Source organism: Carcharhinus amblyrhynchos, chromosome 34 (genome assembly GCF_965287045.1).
Source record: "Carcharhinus amblyrhynchos chromosome 34, sCarAmb.v2.hapA, whole genome shotgun sequence".
Classification (NCBI taxonomy): domain Eukaryota; kingdom Metazoa; phylum Chordata; class Chondrichthyes; order Carcharhiniformes; family Carcharhinidae; genus Carcharhinus; species Carcharhinus amblyrhynchos.
In genome coordinates this window covers 5913301-5936841 of record NC_137357.1, presented here as the reverse complement: position 1 = coordinate 5936841, position 23541 = coordinate 5913301, and the positions used below count along the sequence as shown (strand labels likewise).

The 23541-nt window shown below is 43.2% G+C and overlaps 2 protein-coding genes across 7 annotated transcripts; both read left to right on the top strand.

Annotated features, from left to right (window-relative positions):
- Positions 1 to 3246: 3246 nt before the first annotated feature.
- On the top strand, positions 3247 to 8037 carry LOC145361255 (group 10 secretory phospholipase A2-like). The gene is made up of 4 exons (XM_080216886.1): positions 3247 to 3319; positions 3665 to 3824; positions 5073 to 5182; positions 7889 to 8037. The coding sequence occupies exons 1-4, from the start codon at positions 3247 to 3249 to the stop codon at positions 8035 to 8037; spliced, it is 492 nt and encodes a 163-aa protein (XP_080073012.1).
- Positions 6037 to 22761, top strand: enkd1 (enkurin domain containing 1). 6 transcript variants are annotated; one of them, XM_080217101.1, is made up of 9 exons: positions 6037 to 6055; positions 12583 to 12685; positions 13983 to 14207; positions 15780 to 15952; positions 17329 to 17469; positions 18148 to 18317; positions 19132 to 19268; positions 20307 to 20480; positions 22607 to 22761. In XM_080217101.1, the coding sequence occupies exons 2-8, from the start codon at positions 12601 to 12603 to the stop codon at positions 20465 to 20467; spliced, it is 1092 nt and encodes a 363-aa protein (XP_080073227.1). In that variant the 5' UTR covers positions 6037 to 6055; positions 12583 to 12600; the 3' UTR covers positions 20468 to 20480; positions 22607 to 22761. The 6 variants fall into 6 exon arrangements, with proteins under 6 accessions (XP_080073227.1, XP_080073225.1, XP_080073224.1 ...); XM_080217099.1 differs by lacking the exon at positions 6037 to 6055 and adding an exon at positions 8990 to 9030; XM_080217098.1 differs by lacking the exon at positions 6037 to 6055 and adding an exon at positions 9018 to 9090.
- The last annotated feature ends 780 nt before the right edge of the window (positions 22762 to 23541 follow it).

Here is a 23541-nt window from a genome sequence, read left to right as displayed (position 1 = left end):
TAAGGGTTAATGGTTGAAGTCTTTGATATTCCTCAGAACTATTGTGAGATGCGTGCAGTTCAGTTCAGTAGAAAGATGTGCTGGTATCTCGTTCCACTTTGTGCAGTCTGATGCTGTTTTAAGGAAGACTAATGTGTTTCCTGCCTTGTAAAACTATCCTGGAGACTCCAGGAATTAAAGATTAATCTTCTGAATACATTTGGAGAGGAAGAAGAGCGAGATGCACTAAAAATATGCTTCCTTGTTAACCTCTTTGATATACCAGTTATGAAATTAATTGGAAATTGATTGCTATTTGTCTAACTGTCTACAATCATCCAATTGATTGTTGTAGTACAAGGGCCTAGTGTAGAAAAGGTTAATGTGGGACTGCGTACAGTATCGCCTACTCTGTGGTGTAAGGAAACCATGACCTTTGTCTAGTGTGCAGCCTTGTATTGGACAGAGACATGTGTAGAGGCAAGCATGGAGCACTCAGCTTAGAGATTGCACTGTATATGTATGTAGTTGGTAGTAGTTATTAATCATTTATTGTTAAACCTAAAATTTAAAGTTTATTTATTAGCATCATAAATGGGCTTACATTAACACTGTAATGAAGTTACTGTGAAAATCCCCTAGTCGCCACACTCCGGCGCCTGTCCGGGTACACTGAGGGAGAATTTAGCACCTAACCAGCACATCTTTCGAACAGTGGGAGGAAACCAGAACACACGGAGAATGTGCAAACTCCCCACAGGCAGTGACCCAAGCTGGGAATCGAACCTGGGTCCCTGGCGCTGTGAGGCAGCAGTACTAACATTTTGGCCTCAGCTACATTCGGTGGTGGTGAATTCCACACATCGACCATTCTCTGGATGAAGAAATTTCTCCTCACCTCAGTTCTAAAAGGTTTACCTCTTATCCTCAAACTATGACCCCGAGTTCTGGACTCCCCCACCATCAGGAACATTCTTTCTGAATCTACCCTTGTTTAATCCTGTTAGAATTTTATAAGTTTCTATGAGATTCCCTCTCACTTCTAAACTCCAGTGAATATAATCCTCGCCATGGGGCTTGAAACGCTAGCTGTTCCTCTCTCTGCAGATGCTGCAAGACTGGCTGAGATTTTCACTAATCCATCATGCTAACCAGCCTTTCATCCATTGGCTCTGTCCACACTTCCTGCTGCCTCAGCAGGGCAGCCAGCATAATCAAGGACCCTATGCATCACAGACGTTCTCTCTTCCACCTTCTTCCATCAGGAAAAAGATACAAAAGTCTGAGGTCACGTACTAACCAATTCAAGAACAGCTTCTTCCCTTCTGTTGTCAGACTTTTGAATGGACCTACCTTGCACTAAGTTGATGTTTCTTTACACCCAATCTATGACTGTAACACTACATTCTGCACTCTCTCGTTTCCTTCTCTATGAACGGTATGGTCTGTATAACGTGCAAGAGACAATACTTTTCATTCTATGTTAATAATACATGTGACAATAATAGATCAAATCAAATCTAAGATTTTTCCAGCATTTTCTGTTTATATTTCAGATTTCTGGCATCTGCAGTATTTTGCTTTTATTACAGATGATTCCCCCCCGGCCCCTGGCAACAGCCTCTGATGACCTGACCCTCATCAATCTTGCAAATGTAAACTGAAGAAACCTTATATTTCTGCCCCAGTTCCTTAGAGTGGAGAGGGCATAATTTTCTCTGCAGATGTGAGATGGAGCATTGTGGAGCCTTTTGCAGTTTTTCCTCTGGTAGGGATTATACCTCATCTTGATGTCCAGTGGTAATGGCCATTAGTGAGAAGTGAATGTGCACAAGTGACAATCCCCTGTCTCTGTGGCTTGAATTCTCTTTGTAATTCTCCTGTTCCATCTTGTTATGCTGATCAGATGCTGATTTATTTCCCACAGCTTGCCAATTTGTTTTAGTTGCTCATAACATTCTGTTTTCAACTTTGTTGAAGGCTGTCACATCAACAGTGCATAATCTTCAAATCTTCCCCTGGATCTGTTCCCAGCTTGTCACCTTCAGACACGTGCACCAAACCTGCAGCCCACTGGAACCAGTGTGGAGGAACCAGAAAAATAAGCTTCATGTTGAGCTGGAGGGTCTTCCTTTATCTTTGCAGTCTCTACACTCCCGCTCCCCTCCCATCCCCCCCTTCATCCTCAATCCCAAAGAGACCAAAATCATCCTGGCCAAGGTGTTTCACAGAGTTCGTTGGTTTAACATTTGCCACGTTTTGTGCATTGTATTTTAACATCTGAGAGAGAAGTCTTTGCCCTCTCAGAGGACAGAATATTATTGCACCACCCCAAGTGCAACAGAGCTGTGTCATTGTGTGACCGAACTTGTCCCTCAATGTATCTTCTGAATGGGCAGGTGGTCTTCCAGATCCTTCCGCAGGAGGCAGATATCAGGTCTCAGATCCCTGATGGCACTGACGATGGTTGTGATCGTTCAAGTGTGAGACTGAAGTCACCTTGCCTCAGACTGTTGACAGCATGCGCCTCAGTGGCTGCTCATGCTCCGTTGCTATGGGCCGGGTTGCTCATGTTCCGTTGCTATGGGTGGGGTTGCTCATGCTCAGTTGCTATGAGCCAGGTTCCATTGCTATGGGCAGGGTAACATTTTGAGCCAGGTTGTTTGTGCCCTGTTGACCTGATGCAGGGTGCTTGTGCTTGGTTGGACCAGGTTGCTGGTGCTCTGTTGATATGATGCAGGATGCTTGTGCTCTGTTACTATGGGCCAGATTGTTCCAGTGCTATTAGGTTTTCATACAGTGTAGATATGGTACAGGATACTCATGCTCTGTTGCTATGGGCCAGGTTCTGTTGTTCTGGGCCAGGTTGCTGATGCTCCATTGCTTTGGTGCAGGATGCTCATGTTCTGTTGTTTTGAGCCAGCTTCTGTTGCTATGGGCCAGATTGCTCGTACTGTGTTGCTATGGAGTTCTTATGAACTGTTGTTATCGTGCGGGATGCTGCTGCTCCTTTGCTGTAAGACTAGGATGCTCATGCTCTGTTGCTACAGGCCAGGTTGCTACAGTGCTTTGGAATTCTCAAACTCTGTTGCTATGGGCCAAGTTGCTCACGCTCCGTTGCTATAGACCAGGATGCTCATGCTCCGTTGCTATGGGCCAGATTGCTTATAATTCCATTGCTACGCGGTTCTCATGCTCCGTTGCTATGGGCCAAGATGCTGGTGCTCCGTTGCTATGGGCAGGGATGCTGGTGCTCTGTTTGTCGGGATGGCATGTTACAGCTCCATGGAGTGGCTGCTGACGGTCTATATCCTCTTTCTGGCCTCTTGCTCCCTCAGCGGTGAGTGTTGGAAATCAGCCTATGGACAGGAGCTGGGAGCCCCCAAGCTCTGTGCTACAGGAGGACCCAGAAACATCCCATCACAGGCCTGTGGTTTTGGGGCTTCAGGAGGAACCTGATGGGAAAGTTCTTTGAAAAGGGGGTCCTGATAATGAAATAGCCTCTTTAAAGAAAATCCTTCTTTAAAAAAGGGGTCCTGAAGGAGATTCCTTCGTTTAACAGGATTCCGATTATAAAATCTCTCTTTAGCATAGCCGAAAGCAAGTTCTTCCTCTTAATTGGATTGCGTTGATGTTAAGAAGCCCTCATCAACTCTTGCTCTGTTTCTTCTCCATTTGTGTGCAGGTGGCACGGACAGTTATGTTGGTCGAATGAGAAGCATTTCACACATGATGCGCTGCTTAGGCCGCGACAATTTTAAATTTGACTTTATTCCATACGGCTGCCATTGCACCCACAAGAAAAGACGGATTGTGATCGGAACGCCGGTGGATTTTATCGATTGGTAGGTACCGGAATGTCTGACAGTGAGAATGGAAAATATGAACCTGCATTCGTATAGTGCCTGCCACCACATCCTTGCGATGTCCCAAAGTGCTTCACTGGGCCATGGATTATCCTTTAGACGCAGTCAAACACAGCAGCCATTTCTCCCCAACACTAAACTCGGAAAACTTCCCTGCTCTTTACAATCTGCAAGCTTTAAAAATTCAGCTTTGACAACTGAGCTCTGACAAAGGGTCATCGGGACTCGAAACGTCAGCTCTTTTCTCACCTTACAGATGTTGCCAGACCTGCTGAGATTTTCCAGCATTTTCTGCTTTTGTGTTGAATAAAATTTCAAGCCCTGCCTTGCCTCTGTTATTGGAAACCTTGAGCGGTAATATTCTTTGCAGTTTCAGAAAGGTACAGTCATGCTGCTGCAAATATACCCAGCCACTGGTGGACAGTTGGAGAAGGCGAGTGGGAAATAGCCTGTGGCTCAGATAATGACTTCGCTCTTTAAACCAAGTCTGCTACAACTTGAACTAAGAAACAGTCCAACAAATTGTCTTCACAGAGATATTTTATACTTTATACACTGATGTGCATATTCTCAGTATCCACCCCATCCACCATTCTGAATTTCCTTCCATTCGGTCATGGGACACAGGCGTCGCTGGCTGGGCCAGCATTTATTACCCATCCCAGCTTGTCCTTGGAGGGCAGTTAAAAGTCAACCACATTGCTGTGGGCTCTGGAGTCACATGTAGGCCAGACCAGGTAAGGACAGCAGATTTCCTTCCCTCAACCACATTAGTGAGCTAGATGGTTTTTTTTCTGGCAATCAATAATGGTTTCATGATCATCAGTAAATTCCAAATTCCAGATATTTTTTCATTGAATTCAAGCCTCACCATCTGCCGTGACGGGATTCGAACCCGCGTTCCCAGAACATTAGGTGAGTTTCTGGATGAATAGTCTGGCGACTATTGCCTCCTCGAATGTTCTCTGTCCTTCATGTCTGTAAATTCCACCCTTCCTCATCATGATTGGCAGTAATAAATTGTCCCTAAATTAGTTTCCCTCAATGTGGATGGCCATAAAACGTTAGGCAAGGGTCATGGGTGGAGTGGGGGACTGGTGGTGTTGGGATGGCGGCGTGGGCTCGTTGGGCCGAAGGGCCTGTTTCCCGGGCTGTTTTTGTTCTTTGTTTATTCCTCTAAATATGAATGTTCCTACTGAATGAATGTGATTCCCTATCTTTTTCAAGGTGTTGCCTCCAGCATCAGTGCTGCTACAAGATGCGAGTTGGGGAAGGTTGCAAGCCAATGGTCCACTACAGATGGAGCTGCATTGATGGGATTGTCAAGTGTCCTTCAAGTAAGTTGAATTGGTGAAGGTTATGTAGGTTCAGTAGATGGACATTGGGCAGTGTAGATTGAGCAGATCTTGGCCACATGCAAACTCTTTCACTGAACAGAAGGAGAGACAGATGTCTGTCAGCATTGACTGTAGCTCTCCGATTGGAAAGTATCAATTCTGATGGGCAGAAAGGAAGACTTGCATTTCTACAGCATCTTTCAGAACCTCAGGACATGCCAAAGACGTTTGTGGTCAGTTAAGTAATTTTGGAGTGGATTCACTGTTGTAGTGCAGGGAAGCATGACAGCCAATTTGCACCCAAAAATAACAATGTTAAAACTGACCTGATCACCTGGCTGTGGGTTCAATATTGTTCAGGCAACTAGGGAGAGCTTCTCTGCTTTCCTTCAAAATAACACCAATACTCTTTCAACACTGACCCTCTGACAGGGCGGCGCCCCCTCAGCACTGACCCTCTGACAGTGCGGCACCCCCTCAGCACTGACCCTCTGACAGTGCGGCGCCCCCTCAGCACTGACCCTCTGACAGTGCGGCGCCCCCTATGTCTGCATTTGGAATGTGAGTGCCTTATTGATCATTCATGAGGACAGCATTTGTTTTGATCAGTTTATTTGAAATGATGAGGTAATTGGTTTGTTGTTGCACGAGATCTGACCTTCATTGTGGAATTGTGAGCAACAACTTAGATTTATGTAGCACCTTTAGTGTAATGATGATTATGACACGCAGCCACATAAGGAAATATTGGGTCAGATGAACAAGAGGTTGGTTTTCAGGAGGAAAGAGAGGTGGAGAGGGGTAGGGAGGAGATTCCAGAGCAACTGAAGACACCAATGTTGGAGCGATTAAAGTCAGGGGATCCTGTTGGAGGTAAAATAAAACTTCAAAGACTGTTAGTGAGCCAAAACACAGTGGTTTTATTACAAAGCTTTGGGAGAAACTGGTTCCAGCCCGGATTACCAGACTTCTCTTAGAACACAAACACAAGTGGGCATTTATACACTCTGAGCTCCAACAGTAACCATGTTTCAAAGTTCCAATTCCAGCCAGACCTTTGGGTCCTCCTTCCTGGGTCGTGATGCAGCCCCAGAGTTAATCAGGAATTGCAGCCCTGCAGTCAGGACACGTGCTTAATCCATTCACGATTAAAACCCCTTCTCCAGCAGTACCAGCACCCCTGTCTTTGAAGGTACTTGTGCGACTGTGGCTGTCCCAGCAGGAATCTTCCTGATAACAGCATGTGTCGTAAACTACCATCTGTGCAACGATGTCCAACTAACACACACACAGGTAAAGATTTACAAAGTCTGCAAAGTAACAGACACATTAAACTATCTGTCTTTACGAAAATGAGAGTTAAAGCATGAAACACATGAACAAATAACTTATATTACTGCCAGGAGCAGTATAAGCTGAAGGAGATCAGCCAAGAGGAAGGGTTATATTTGTGACACATTCTAGGTACGAAATCCATTAACCCTTTACCTACTTCAGATTCTTAACAGCAAATTTGTGTGTCTATTTGATCTACAGGTCCACATTGGTCAGTGATTATGACTTACGCTGATCTTTGAACATGCCGCCCCTTGACAAGCGGAGCGCTCCTTTGCGCGGTGTTTGCACAACATTTTATGAACCATCCTTGCTGAATGTGGTGGCCCAATTTAACGGCACAGAGTCCCACAGAACCAATGCTGTTCTGCCACAGTTTAACCTGGGAACCCTGCATGAGCTGCAACTCACTTTACAACAAAATTAAATTTCTTGCCATAACATATTGGACCTCTGGGTTGCGCCTCATATAACCCCAATAGAATGAGATGATTTATCATCAGAAGTCCATGCAAATCTCAGGTTCCTCAATCACAAAAATATTGTATAAAAAGCTGAAACTGCAGAAATGATATGATTTCACAAGCGTTTTCCTGTATTCGTAACCTGGTGTATCTCTGTTCCTCTGAAATTCCTAATTATGACTCTGCCTTCAAGGGAGGGCTGATCTGGGGAGAATTAGCAATTTCTGAGAGATTTTTAAAATGTGATTATTGTACTTTAATGTAAACTTTATTTATTAGTGTCACAAGTAAGGCTTACATTAACACCGCAATGAAGTTACTGTGAAATCCCCCCTAGTCGCCACAGTCCGGTGCCTGTTCGGGTCAATGCACCTAACCAGCACGCAGAATCATGGAAACCCTACAGTGCAGAAAGAGGCCATTTGGCCGATCGAGTCTGCACTGACCACAATCCCACCCAGGCCCTACCCCCATATGCCTATATATTTACCTGCTAATCCCTCTAACCTACAGATCTTTGGACATTAAGGGGCAATTTTAGCATGGCCAATCCACCTAACATGCACATCTTTCGGACTATCAGAGGAAACCGGAGCACCCGGAAGAAACCCATACAGTCACGAGGAGAATGTGAGCAACAGTGCTAACCTCTGTGCTACCATATCACCCTGTGTCTTTCAGGCTGTGGGAGGAAATCGGAGCACCCAGAGGAAACCCACACAGATACTGGGAGAACGAGCAAGCTCCATGCAGACAGTGACCCAAGCTGGGAATTGAACCCAAGTCCCTGGCACAGTGAGGTGGCAGTGCCAACATGCTGCCCCTATTTTGGTATTTTGTATTTTGTTGTTTGGATTCCACTCTTTGGCTGTTTCTCAAATGTTTTTTTTTCTCACTCACCATTCAGGACCCAAAGCACATTTGTGCCAGATAGCCAGATGCACTTGCGACTATTATCTGGCCCTCTGTCTGTTCCCATTCCCAGTCTGGGAGAAGTACAAAAATCATCCATTGAAAAAGTGCTCCAAGGACATCCAATGCTTTTATGCTGTCTAATGGGAAAGGGAAAGAAAATAAAGATTTTAAAATGATAAACCCAATTTTCTGGGCTGATTATGTCCCCGGTTTTAGACTCATCAGCCAGCGGAAATGTTATCTAAATCCACATGCCACATCAAGAATTTTGTAAGATAAGTTGGCTGAGTGAGTGAGAGACAGTGAGTCATGTCCTGCTGATGACAGTGAGTGAAATGAGTATTAGACTGATATTGACAGTCAGATTCAGTGTTACAGTGGTAGTGACAGTCAGACTCGGTATTACAGTGATAGTGAAGTCAGACTCGGTGTTACAGTGATATTGACAGTCAGATTCAGTGTTACAGTGATAGTGACAGTCAGACTCGGTGTTACAGTGATAGTGACAGTCAGATTCAGTGTTACAGTGATAGTGACAGTCAGACTCGGTATTACAGTGATAGTGACAGTCAGACTCGGTATTACAGTGATAGTGAAGTCAGACTCGGTGTTACAGTGATAGTGACAGTCAGACTCGGTGTTACAGTGATAGTGACAGTCAGACTCGGTGTTACAGTGATAGTGACAGTCAGACTCGGTGTTACAGTGATAGTGACAGTCAGACTCGGTGTTACAGTGACATTGATGGTCACACATGGTGTTACAGTGATAGTGAAGTCAGACTCTGTTACAGTGATAGTGATGGTGACACTCAGTGTTACAGTGATAGTGACGGTCAGACTCGGTGTTACAGTGATAGTGACGGTCAGACTCGGTGTTACAGTGATAGTGATGGTGACACTCAGTGTTAGTAATGGTGACACTCAGTGTTAGTAATGGTGACACTCAGTGTTAGTGATGGTGACAGTCAGACTATGTTACAGTGATGATGACGGTCGGGGAATGAGAACCGGAAGTGGGGAATGTTGCAAAGCGCTCCTTGCGGCGGGAGCGCCAGCGGTTGTTATGACGACGGAGATGACGCAATGACGCAGCGTCGGCGTGTGTTGCAGGCGGTTGGAGAGCTGCAGGAAGGTGAGAGTGGGGCCCAGGTTCAGCTCTGGGTTCTGAACCCCCCCGGCCAGGGGGGTAACTGTGAGTGAGTCTCCCAAACTTCCTGAGTGTGTTCCTGCCCCTCCCTGCGGGCCAGCCAGGGCTCCCCAGCTCACTGGCATGTTGCTGATTATAACCTGTCTCCATGGTGATGCTCCCCCTGGCACTGGGCTATGGCAGGCTCTGCCCTGCAAGCTCTACCCTCTGGGTGTACACCCCAGCTCGGTAGCCCCCAGCTCTCCTTCTGAGCAGCTTGGCCACAAGCTATTGGAGTTTATTTTGCCTAGGGTAGAGGAGGATGAGGGACCTTACAGACCTCATAAAGAAAACGTGAGGTCCGTCGCTAGGATGAATAGCCAAGGTCTTTTCCCCAGGGTAGAGGAGGGGAGGTGTCCAGAACTAGAGGGCAGAGTTTAAGGTGAGAGGGGAAAGACTTAAACGGGACCTGAGGGGTGGTGTGTATATCAAATGAGCTGCCAGAGGAGGAGGTGGGTACAATTGCAATGTTTAAAAGACATTTGTTTATGTACGTGGATAGGAAAGGTTTTTGAGGGGTAGAGACCAAATGCAGGCAAAAGGGACCAGTTCAGTTTGGGAAAACTGTTTGGCATTGGATGGGTTGGGCTGAAGGGCCTGTTTCCATGCTGTATATTTCCATAACTCGCTTCTAGATTCTGTAATGAACAAGTTCGAGCAGTGATTCGAAAACCTTTTTGTTAACGGACCCCTTTTTCGGAAAACACTTCAGAATCCACTGTCACGTAAGCATCCTCTGGGGAGGAGTGATAACAAGATATAAATATAGCCCATTATAATGATAGTAAGTACAGAATGTTGGTTGAGATAGGTTGGACATGCTTTATACACCTTTCACAATTTCCATATATTCCATTACATCAATTGAGTACTTTTGAAGTATAGTCGCTGTTGTCATGTAACATAGCTTTTGCAGCATATTTAGCGATTTATCATGTTTGTTCTGATCATACAAAGTCAGATTCAGAATCTCATAACCCTTCATCAGAAATATTCAGAGTTCTCACATGGGATCCAACTCTAGAATATTAACTTGCTCTTTCGTTTGTTCATTGTTGATCTGCTGATGTAGCTGATCAGCATTTACTATCTTGATTTACTTTTGTTGCTCTGAAGCTTTGTATATTGAGGGTATAAATAACTGACGCAATTTAGATCTGTTGGTATTTAAAATTACGAATGCACAGTCCTCCATGTAGGTGTATTTTACAGGGTCAATTGAGTGCAAGGTGGTAAGCCATCCGAGGTTTTGTTTCACCAGTGCGTCATAATCTGAGCCCTGTCATTGCCCAGGATTAATTCTATAGATAACCTCTTCTAGAGTACAGTGCAAAGGGACAAGGGTGTTTCTAATCAGCTGTTTTATTTGTGGTGTCATTCCTTTCTGAAGCTTTATGTGCATGTAGCTCTGAGCAAGTGACAAGAAATGCATTCTTACCAACAGGATCCTCTTGGTTTCATATCGTTTTGGTGTGCTGACTTTCTTGTTCAGTTGTTTTAAAATAATTTGGGACAAGCGATGTGTAAAATGCTATAAAGATACCTTCTAATTCGTAAAGATAGCTTGGGGTACATTGATTTTGCTGCAGTACTGTAAGCAGTTTCCTCAGTACTGTACTCGGATCTCATCTTTTCAACATTTAGGCGGCACAATGGTTAGCATTGCTGCCTTACGGGCTAGGGACCTGGATTTGATTCCTGGCTTGGGTCACTGTCTGCAGAGTCTGCACATTGTCCCGGCGTCTGTGTGGGTTTCCTCCGGATGCTCCGGTTTCCCCTCTCAGTCTGAAAGATGTGCTGGTTAGGTGCTAAATTCTCCTCCAATGTACCCGAACTGGCGCTGGTTTGTGGCGACTCAGGGATTTTCACAGTAATTTCATTGCAGTGTTAATGAAAGCCTACTTGTGACTAATAAATGCAGTTTTAAAAAAAAAAGATGTTTGCGAATTACACTGCGAGGAGGCACAGTATACAGAGTAGGAAGTTTCAGAAATGTTGCCAGATTAAGCACCGTGAGCAACACCATGACAAATGGAGTTCAATGTTTGGAAGTGCAAGCTTATCCATTGGAGTCAAGAGAGACAAATCAGAAAACAGTGGCAATTGTTTAGGATTTGAGTGTGAAGTTCATGTGCAAGGATCACTAAAAGCTAAATGGACACGTCGAAAAACTTTTTTTTTCTATTCATTCATGGGACGTCAGCATCCCTGGCTTGGCCAGCAGTTATTGCCCATCCCTGAGGGCAATTGAATCAACCACATTGCTGTGGCTCTGAAGTTACATGTAGGCCAGACTGGGTAAGGACGGCAGATTTCCTTCCCTGAAGGACATTAGTGAACCAGATTTACAACAAGCAGCAATGATTTCATGGTCATCATTAGATTTTAATTGCAGATTTTCTATTGATTTTTAAATTTCACCATCTGCTGTGATGAGATTTGAACCTGGATCCCCAGAGCATTGTCCTAGATGTCTGGATGACGAGATGAGTGACAATACCACTACACCACTGCCTCCCCTAATCCAAAAGATTAATGGAATAGTTATCCAAAATTAGAATCGTGAGGGATTGATGCTTCAGTTGTACAGGTCTGACCTCACTTGAAGTACAACAAGAACAGAAAATGCTGGAAAAACTCAGCAGGTTCGGCAGCAACTGCGGAGAGAGAAATAATATTTGAGTCGAGTGTGATTCTTCTTCTTGGGAATCATCTGAAGTACTGTGTTCAAGTTGGGGCATTGCACCTTGGGGGAGATCCAAGGTAAAATCTACAGCACAGGAACAGGCCATTCAACCTAGTAGGCTCATGTTACTATTTATGCTTCACGTTCATCTCCCACCTTACTGTGTCAACCTCCAAGCATAACCTGCTGTTCCTTTCTCCCTCGTGTACTTACCTAATTTTCTCTTAAATGTATCTGTGTTATTCACCTCAACCATACTTTGGTAGCGAGTTACACTCTCTAAAATAACAAAATTGTTGGATTTAATTAATGTAAAGGCTGGTTAACCCAATAAGGTAACTGCAGATAGTCAAGAACAAAGAACAACCCAGCACGGGAAACAGGCCCTTCGGCCCAACAAGCCCGCGCCGCCATTTCAACAAAGCATTTTCCTACACCTACCTTGCCCCGTGTGTATGTGAATGTGAACTCCTGGCTTCTGCTGAGGAATTCAGAGGGGGTGGTGACGTATAATCTTAAAATTAGAATGAGACCATTTGGGAGGGAAATCAGGATCTATGTTTTAGAAGGTTAGTGTAAATGTGCAATTCTGTCCTCCAAAATGTCCCGACATCTGGAGATCTTTTCAAGACTGAAATGGGAAGTTCTTCGTGAGGTAAGGATATGGAACAAACACAGGTAAAGGAGTCGAGGTACAGATGAGGCACGCGATCTAATGAAATGGTGGAATCGGTCTGAGAGGCTGAATGGTCTCCTCCTGTTCCTTTTACCTTATTTTTCAATCAAACTGTTTTAATATTGCTCTCTTGCAGTACTGCAAGGAAACAAATATGTCTGAAGGCCCCTCCAAGATATCTGGTCCCATTCCACCAGACCCAACGCTATTCCCAGATTTCTACAGGCGTCCAGTGTCAGGTGAGGTTTTAATGTGTTTTCAGATGAAGTGCTTCCATTTACCTTTTGCCATTCTCAGTTGAATGTCTGGGAGGAAACAAAGCAGAAGCCATGTGAAGGGGGAATTTATTTTGCTTATCATGTCTGATCACCCTGTTGTCCATTCTGCGCGCCAGGAATTGGTATGTGACACCAATCTATCGAAAAGAGCAAAATGCACAAAAGAAATGTTTTTATCTTCTGATTTTGCAAGTAGAGTGTTGATCAGCTACGTGACACCTCTGTTAGCCTGGGAGAGTGTTACAAGCTGGAATTTAACTGATAGGTTCAATTATTATATATACACATGAGGTGACATGGTGGCACAATGGTTAGCACTGCTACTTTGCAGCGCCAGGGACCGAGGTTTGATTCCCAGCTTGGGTCACTGTCTATGGATTCTGCACACCCTCTCCGTATCTGTGTGGGCTTCCTCTGGGAGCTCCAGTTTCCTCCCACAGTTTGAAAGACGTGCTGGTTAGGTGCAAAGACCATGCTAAATTCTCCCTCAGTGAACCCAAACAGGCGCCAGAGTGTGGCGACAAAGGGATTTTCATCATAACTTCAGTGCAGTGTTAATGTAAGTCTATTTGTGACACTGATAATTGGATTCCTGGGAATGATTACAAGGCATGTACTTAGTCAAGCACTATGTGCAGGTAATTTGGTAAGTGAAGATGCATAGTCTGTAATTGTTAACTCAAATGCTGAAGCTTTTGACACCTAATTGATAATGGATGTGACCTTAATACTTTTTGTGATTTTGTTTTGAATTGTGCCTTTGTTTTGAGTTGATCCAATTGAAATATGTTGAATACAGAAGATGATGGAAATAGGTAGTGATTGACCAATAGCTATACTGACCAGGGTGTGTTGTATAGAGGATGACTGATCTCTTAGGGATATGTGAAAAGATTCTTAACGCACTTGAGGACCTTGGAGGTTATGTTGAAGCTCGATAATTCAAACAACTCTTTAACATAGACCATCACAATCTTGGAACAAAATCCTAGGTATTTTGCTCAGTTTATAATGTTAAATTTCAGTCCAAGCTGTACTGTGAGCCAACTTTACTCAGGGTCTGATGCAAATCTGAGCTGAGTGGATGTAGCTGAAGAGAGAAGAAACAGCTATTTTTCTCATTCCTGGTCATCATTCAGTGAATGCTGTTGGAACTTGGCATTAACAGCTCAGTATGAGGGTCCCCACAGCTGAATGATCAATATATTGGTTGCCTTTACTGATTATTAATTTTCTTGCCTCCTGTTTTCGTCTCCAGCTCGGGGTCGGTTGGAAGGGAACAGCCTAAAGCTGGACTTCCTCTCTGGACCATTGGCACCAGATCCCACCTTGTACCCATCGTGCTACAGTGCCCGCCCTTCGCAGCCTGCTCCTCGTGTGCATTCAAATGCCAGAGAGATCCTGGAGAGAGGGCAAAGGGGCTCTGTTGGTTCGCTGCTCCAGTTGGAAGGAGTGTCATTGCACAGACCGCTGCCATCAAAAAGTAAATAGATTCTTAAACAGCTTTGTTCATTGGGGGGCATTCGGGGAGAGAGAGTGTGAGTGGGAGGGATTTATGTTGGCCATCTATTAGGATTAGAATCTATCACCTCGATTATGTATCTTATAGCCTAATTAATGCTACGGGACAGCACTGTAAATGAGAAAGCTGATCAAAAAGTAAAATAACATTTTGAGATTCAGTGGATCTATTTTATTGACGTGCTTTACTTGGATTTTTAAGCTCTCCTTTTCTGTAGGGAACCTTGACAGCCATTGTTCTGTTGCTTGCAGTTTAAATTGGCTAGTTTCTCAATTGATCGACGTCTTACAGGCCATTTGTGGTGAATCCTTGTCAATTTTGATCATTTCAAGATAGTTACGGTGGCAAGCATGCATCGACTTTACCAAATAGTTGACTGACTCTGATATCTATTAGGAACAGTATATCTATCTTTTACTGATCATGAAGACTGCTGGGGTAGGGTGGGGAGGTGTGAGGGGGAAGGTGGTGGAATTCCAGAGTTTAGGGCCTAGGCAGCCGAAGGCATGGCTGACTGCCAGTGGGGAAGCAATTAAAATCAGGGATGCCCAAGAGGCCAGAATTGGAGGAGTACAAGTATGGCGAAGGTGAGGTGATACATTTTAGTCGGAAGAATGAGGAAATACAATGTAAAATAAAGGATGCAATTCTAAATAAGCTGCAGAAGCAAAAGAATCAGGGGAATACCTGCACAAATCAACAATGGTGACAGGACAGCTTAAGAAAGTGGTTTAACAAGGCATACGGGATCTTGGGCCTTGTAAATAGAGTCATAGAGTACAAAAGCAAGGGAGTTATGATGAACCTTTATAAAACACTGGTTTGGCCTGAACTGGAGTATTGTGACCAGTTCTGACCACCACACTTTTAAGAAGGATGTGAGGGAATGAGGGAAAGACTGACGAGAATTGTTCCAAGGATGAGGGACTTCAGTTTGTGGATATATTGGAGTAGCTGTGGCTAGAGAAGAGAAAGTTAACAGGAGGTTTGATCATTTCCTCCTTGATAAGGGTATGCAAAATCATCAGGGGTCCGGTTAGAGCACATAGGTAGAAACTTTTCCCATTGGGGGAAGGATCAAGAACAAGAGGTCACAGATTAGAGTGATTGGCAAAAGAACTCAAGGCAACATTTTTTTGCACAGCAGGGTGGTTAGGATGTGGAATGCACTGCCTGAGCATGTGATAGATACAGATTGAATCGTGGCTTCAAAAGAGTATGGGATAATTGTCTGAAGAGAAAATAAATTGAGGGCTTGGGGGAAATGGTGGGAAGTGTGAGTTGGTGAGGTGGCCTTGTAAAGAGCAGGCAAGGACAAAATGGGCTGAATGGTCTTCGATATCATAACCATTCTTTCATTCTATCTGCAAGGCCACCAGCATTTAACATGCAAGTGTTTGCACAAATTACAGTGATTAAAAGAATGCGGTGCCTGGATTGTTAATGTGATGTCACAAAAATCAATACATCTCTGGCTCCCTGGAGAATATGCACTCTTGCTCCCCATCTCACAGGAATCTTGTTTCTCCATAGAGAAAGAGCCAAGGGATCATGAGAAGGAGAACGTGAGGCGAATGCGTGAAATACAGAAGAAATGCAGGGAGAAGGACCAAGAGCGAGAGCTTAGTGGCCCCAAACCTGTGAAAGCACTGTGGAAGTCCCAGAAATACGAATCCATTCCTTCGAAAGTGATGGCACAATTACAGGTAGAGACTTGGGGTGATAATAAACAAATCAGCGCTGATATTAAATTGTTAGGGTGGGTTCCCCTATTACTTGTGGACAAAAGCACAATATAGTTCAGAATCAAGTTGCAAAAAGCAGATGATGTTTGATGCATTAGTTGATGTATGAGACAAGTCTTTTTACACACAGGGCGATGGGTGCCTGGAACTCGCTGCCAGGGGAGGTACTGGAATCGAATACGATAGTGACTTTTAAGGGGCATCTGGACAAATACATGAATAAGATGGGAATAGAGGGATATGATTCCCAGAAGGGTAGGGGGTTTTAGTTCACATGGGCTGCATGGTTGGTGCAGGCTTGGAGGGCCGAAGGGCCTGTTCCTGTGCTGTAATTTTCTTTGTTGTTTGATCTCAGAAGTGTGACTGAAGTGCCCCTCAACTTAAAAATGATGCTCTGAAGGTTAAAAACGACAGTTAACACTCAATCGCAATTCACTGACGAGGAATGGTTGCTTGAATGGTTGCACAGGTTTGAAAAAAACCATAACATTTAAGAGAGAAAATTGGCAAAACAAAATCAAAATGGCGGTGAGAGATGTGACTCGAAGGGCAGCAATTTTCATTAGAAAACAATGTCAGGAAAAGTAGTAAATGCTACATAGACGAGACAGTGTCTGTGGGAAAACAGAGGTCATTTAGATTTTTACAACCCTTTTTCATTAAAGTCGACTTACTGAACTACTGAGTACTTCCAACTTTTTCTGTTTTGTTTTCAGATTTCCAGTCCCTCCAGAATATTTGCTTAAATTTTATCTGTTTTAGTGTAGTTGTTAAAGGCAAATAAATCACTGTAGACTTGGCAGCATAATTCTTCTGAGGCTTACTTGCCAAGAAGGTGGTGAGAACTTTTCATTAGTATTTCGAAAGTAGTTTTAATAGTGTAATGGTTAATATAGTGTAAAATCATTGTAAAAATATTGGTGTTTCGTGCTTCTCCTAATATTTTATAATACGTTTTAAGAAGTGTGAACAGACTTTTTTGCGTACTTGTTTATTTCCGTGTTTAATTTTGTGGGCTGCACGAAAGCCTTTCCATCCCTGACACTACAGGAGAATCCTCCCAACTGTGTGAAGTGCAAGAACTGGTCAGTTTACGGTGGAGGTGATTGCTGATCTTAATTTTGTTTGCAGAGATACAAAATGTCACTTTGATTCAGTTTCAGATGAGATGAGTTCACTTCATACCAGGCTGGTGTCATTTCACCTCTTAATATCTCTGAGCAATTAAGAGAGGGAGAGTGACAAAAATTGTGGTTTGACAATACACTGCTAGATTTTCTAAAGTAAATACAGACGCATTCTGTTTTGCGCCTTTCCCACTTGTTGTTTATCCTCAGGAGAGTTCACCGCCCCAGCGTTCGGAGAGTCAGCGCTATCTTAAAGCGCACTCAAGATGTGGATCGGGCATTTGCCCAAAACGATCCTTGTCACCAAGTCCACCAAAACCGGAGAGTTGTGCCGAGGATGCCAACACAGAAGTGAGTATCTTGTGCACCTACGTTACAATAGTGATCACACCATAAAAATACATCATTGGTTGGATAAGTGCCAGTTTTCCTTCATGCACCTAAAGTTTATTTAACAGTCACAAGTAAGGCTTACATTAACACTGCAGTGAAGTTACTGTGAAATTCCCCTATTCAATTCTGTTTTCCTTATTTCAATTCCCTCTATCCCAACATAATAGTTCTAAATGTAATTAAGTTCTGCTCATCAAGTGGAGGGGATATTTATATTGTGGATATGTACAAGGCAAATTTTTTACCCAGAGGTTGGTGGGTGCTTGGAACCCGCTGCCGGGGGAGGGTGGTGGCAGCAGATATGATAGTGACTTTTAAGGGGCATCTTGACAAATACATGAATAGGTTGGGAATAGAGGGATATGGTTCCGGGAAGGGTAGGGGATTTTAGTTCAGTCAGGCAGCATGGTCGGTGCAGGCTTGGAGGGTTTAAGAGCCTGTTCCTGTGTTGTAATTTTCTTTGTTCTTTGGTAGAAAAGTTAGGCTGGGAAGTCATTAACCAAAACGCATCTGCCTGCTCTTGTAGGAACGTTTACCTGGTCTCACACAGCCTGTAAATGTTCTGTAGTGTGACTGGTAAAGGTAAGTGTAATTCCTTATCATAATTACCAATCTCCTTGTTGTTTTCTGTTCAAGATTCAAGTCAAAGGTGTTAATATCGATTTTGTCAGGCACAACGCACAGAATGCAAAGAGGATGCCAGTGCGACGCTCCAAGTCTCTGCAGTCACTTGCTGATGTGCTGGATAGGAAAGCGAAAGAACAACAGGAGTATATAAACAAGAATAAAGGACAGGTGCCACAGTAGTAAGCATGGATTATTGCATTACTGTGTGCCTAACCAATCCCTTTTCTTTTTTCTCTTTTTCTGCACTGATTTCTTTTTTTTAGTTTTTGTTTTCACCTCGCACTCCATTCTCTAACCCTACATCACATAATTTCTCATCTTTCTATTTTACCAATGCTTCCATGTCTCTTATAAGCTTTGATTTGGAGATGCCGGCGTTGGACTGAGATGGGCACAGTAAGAAGTGTCACAACACCAGGTTAAAGTCCAACAAATTTATTTGGAATTAGGAGATTTCAGAGCATTGCTCCTTCCTCAGGAGAGTCCTCAAGTCACTCACCTGAGAAAGGAGCAGTGCTCTGAAAGCTTGTGATTCCAAACATACCTGTTGGACTTTAACTTGATGTTGTGAGACTATTTTCTCTTACAAGCTTGAAATCCACTCTTAGACATTTTTCCTTTTCCCTGTGTCCTCATTTATGTTAAAGTCAACATTTCATGCAGAGCTGTTTTCTCTACCTTATTCCCAGAGCCTCAATTCCCTCAGGATTTCTTTCCTTCTGGAGTCTGAAAGCTTTTAAAACTCAAGGTTGATATTGTTTCATTACTAGTTGCTGATCTATCTCTTTTATTGATTTTCCAGTCTGTTCTTGATCCTTGGTTCTTAATTTGTAAGACAGAAGAATTAGTTGACGTAACCTTCACCACAAAGTTAATTTGTCGAATTGCCTGCTTCATCTTTCTCCCTGCATTTTTTTTCCCTTTTGACTGTAAATTTTCTGTGTTACTGCTTTTCCATTGAGGATATCTGATTTATGTTGTGACTGTTTCCAGTTTGATTGAAAGGAGGAATCAGTGGAGCAAAGAGGCAGAAGAACGACGGAAGAATATACCTGATCCCAGCATGCCTCCTGGCCACACTCGGATGCCAGAGAATGAACGTCTGGAAACACTCAATTCACTTCAACAAAGTATGTGTAATGTGCTCTGCCTGTATCAACTCCAAAGTTTGGTAAATCATTCCATGGCTTTTCAAGGAATGTATAAACGTTCACTGCTTTCAGACATGGGTAAATGCTTTTAGATATTTGGGGCTGCTTGTTCTGCGATTTGGTATTTGTGGAATTTAGTTGCCTTTGATCTGAAATTTGGAGCGTGATAGCTGAGAAATTCTGGAAGGTTGGACTCCTGACACAGAAGCCTGAATTGGAAGATCAGTTTTGATTGGTAATCATTCTTTCACATCTCCATTCTCAACACCAACCCCCCTGAAAATCCGGAAGTTTTGTAAATCTCCAGCAGTGCCAGTCATGGAGTTTATGGTGATTATAAGACAGTTCTTCTGCCTGACTAATCATTTGATGCAAATAATGCATCAGATGCTGCCAACTTGCAGCTACCCAGTTGTGACTGAGACTTAACATGGGTACTGTATCTGCTACATAGGTAGTTCACATCCTTTGCATTGTCTGTGAGTATCGAGACACCATGAAAGCTGGAGAAAGATCATTTCTGGAATCCTACTGTTTGAGCATTTTATTGGGATACCCCTGTGTGGAACCCACTGATGGAATGGGCACATTTACAGACCTTTCATGTTGAATTTTGTAAAAGGTAGGGGACAGTTTCCCTTGCAGTAGTTTCACATACAGATATATATCATCCAAGCTTTGTGAGCTGGGTTAGTTATGAGCTGAGGATTCACCCATAAATGATCAATAATCTTGAGGGTAAAACAGTGAATACAGATTGCAAGACTTACTGAAATGAGTGAAAGCGTTTGGAGTTGTCTGTCTTTCCCTTTTCCACTTTTGACAACAAAACTTTTCAGATGTTATTAGCCCTATGTACTTTCAGTGTTTTTCAAGCAGCATTACTGGGCAAAGCCAAGAATGGTTCAGAGCTGTTGTCTAATGATTAAGATTGAGCAGAGGACTGATCCTTGCAATGTATTTTAACTGCTGTTCTCTTGCTCATATGATTTGATCTTCCTCCACGTCTTTCCCCAGCCCAAAAGGAGCTGACCAAGCAATTGCTGATGTTCCCTGTACGAGTGGATACCATTGGCATGCAGAATCGACGCACTGATCTCGAGAGGAAGCTGGCTGAGATTGAAGAAGCCATCAAAATCTTTTCCCGGCCCAAAGTTTTCATCAAAACCGCTGACTAAGCAGCTCCACGAGGTAAAAACTAGGTTGTAGCAACTTTTCTGTGGGAGGGCATTTATTTGTTACTAGGGATGATAGTTTTGATCAAAGTGGTTAGGATGCGAAAGGGGGAGGGGAGAGGAGACAAGAAGTGTGAAATCAAAACTGAATCAACATCTGTGCCACACAAATTGTTTAGAAGAAAACAGATTTGGGAAAGATGGAATAAACTCAATAATTCCGAAGTGGCTCAGCTGGTGCCAAAAAGTTCATTGTCTATGAGGGTTCAGCAGTTGATCGCAGTTGATCACAGTTGACCATGCAGTCTTAAGCCACAGTAAGAAGTCTCATAACACCAAGTTAAAGTCTCACCTGATGAAGGAGCAGCGCTCTGAAAGCTCATGATTCCAAATGAACCTGTTGGATTTTAACTTGGTGTTGTGAGACTTCTTATTGTGCCCACCTTGGTCCAACGTCAGCGTCTCCACATCATTCTTCAGCAAGGGAGGCTTCCACTCATGATAACATTCTAATGATCCATTGGGATTTGTATACATAGATAGTTGGAGGGAAAACTGAATTGAGTTTGACTGAGATGCTTTCCATTGTCTTGGCAGGGTTGATGTGGAGAGCATGTTCCCTCTTGTTGGTGAATGTATAACTAGGACTGGAATTTTCCAGCCATTCACACAGGCTGGATCCTCCTTTTCCCCCGCAGTGGTACACCCCTGCTGTGGGTTTCCTAACAGCAAGGAATGCATTCAACAGGAAACCTCATGGACAACAGTGGGACCAGAAGACCCTTCTGCTGACCAATGGTGGGCTACGTCTCTCATGGCAAAACACGTGGTCGGTTATGTGGAAAATCCTGGAGTGGGGAAGGGGTGGGGTCGCTCATTTAAGACAGAGATGAGGTGTTTTTTTTTGAGGGTGGTGAGTCTCTGGAACTTTCTTCCTCAAAAGGAAGTGGAAGTAGATTCTTGGAATACTTTTAAGACAGAGCTCGATAGATTGTTGATTAACAAGCAGGTGAAATGTTAAGTGGGGAGCTAAGAATGTGGAGTTGACATTATGTTCAGACAAGCCATTATCTTATTGAATAGTGGAGAAGGTTTGAGTGACCAAATGGCATACTCCTGCTCCTAATCAGTATGTTCGTAAGGAATCTATTGGGCAAACAGCTGAATATGTGGGTAGCATGAGATAGAATAAATAGAACAAAAAATGGAGGTTTTGCAGCAGACCTTAAATGATTTCATTTTGGACAGTTGAGAATATTTTAATATTCCTTGAGAAATTTGTCCCCCTCCCCACCTCCACCCCATGGGTTGCATTGTATGGATAATAATCACTTGCTACAGTATAGAAAGATATTGTACAAGTGTTGTTAATCACAGTAATGCAGTACCAGGCAGTGTCATAATCAGATTTATGATAAAACCTGCAAATGTTGGAGAATAATTTAAATCACAAGAGGTCCATCTACTGGCAAATGGCAAGTTTGCATTAGTTTGATTTTTCGCTGTTAAATAAAGGTGAAGCTTGCTGAGCAATGAGCTCACGTTTCCATAGATAATCAAAGTGCATACTATAATATTGACAAGTTGAGACCTGGGAGGGGGAGGTTTTTGTTCAATGAATACAGAAGGTTCTGGAAATCAACAGCTGACCTGTCAACATCTCAACAGATAAAAGATTTTCATTGTTAAAATTGCTGTGTGTTGTTACCTGATCACTGGAGCTGAATTCAATATCCCTTGGCAAATAATTACTGACTCCTTACCCTGTTTGCTATAAGGTGTGTGTTTATGTATGTCAAGTTAAATTGGAATCAAGCATGGCGAAAAGGGCCTTCATGAGGGAACATCATATTAGCACTCAAGTTATTATGCAGAGAAGGAGGCCATTTAGAATCTGAGATGATGCCTCTGCCTCAAGAGCTGATGTCTTTTATAACTCACTGCCTTCATGGGAGAGTGACAGGGAACTTGAAAAATATTGATAAGAAATGATTTTTACAAAGACCTTGATTTCCTATTCTTGTTTAGAGATATATTTACACAGGTGAATCTGCAAGGTCATATTTTGTGCCCAGATTGTTGTGTGTACTCCTGAATGCCACATCTTTTGGTTTTCTTTTTGTTCTTTTATTTCTGATCCAGGCTACTACTTGGAAGCTGCTTGATGCCAGGCAGTGAGCTGATCCTACTTCCAACCAAGGCAGCCTTGACTTCTGGATCTGTTGCTCATTTTCTGTACAGACATGTAAATAAATAAAGTCAGATTTTTATTATCAATATAATTGAATAATTTTGTAATAGTGATACTTTTTCATTAAATTTATTAACTTTTGAAATAAAAAGAGTTTTTATTTCAACATTTAATGATGTCAAATGTCTGGACACACAAACCATGTTTTCAGGGAGGGCAGGTAGAGAGAGAACTTACAGCTGATATGATGGATAATAACAAAAATCATATGACACAATAAATACCATCTCCATCTCTCATTGCTCCTATTGTTTATTCCAACCTCTCTGAGCTTTTCATCTCCCTGCATCCTCTCATTTGTAGAACTTTCGGGCGGCATGGTGGCACAGTGGTTAGCACTGCTGCCTCACAGTGCCAAGGACCCGGGTTTGATTCCCGACTTGGATCACTGTGTGGAGTTTGCACGTTCTCTCTGTCTCTGCATGGGTTTCCTCCCGCAGTCCAAAGATGTGTGGGTCGATGGATTGGCCAGGTTAAATTGCCACTTGGTGTCAGGGAGATGAGTTGGGTAAATGCATTGGGTTATTGGGATAGGGCCTGGGTGGGATTGTGGTTGGTGCATGCATGATTTGCTGAATGGTCTCCTTCTGCACTGTAGGAGTCTATAATTGTATCTCATTGCAGAACTCATTCTTTCTTGGGCCACAAAGCTATAGAAATCTCTCAGCTTTCTCTGTCTGCCTCTAGACTTTTTGTTTGCAACATAGTAGTACTTTATTGGCTGTGAAGAGCTTTTGATTGTCCTGAAGACTTTTTAAAAAATCTTTCACGGGCTGTGAAGCCAGCATTTGTTGCCCATCTCTAATTGCCCTTGAGAAGGTGGTGA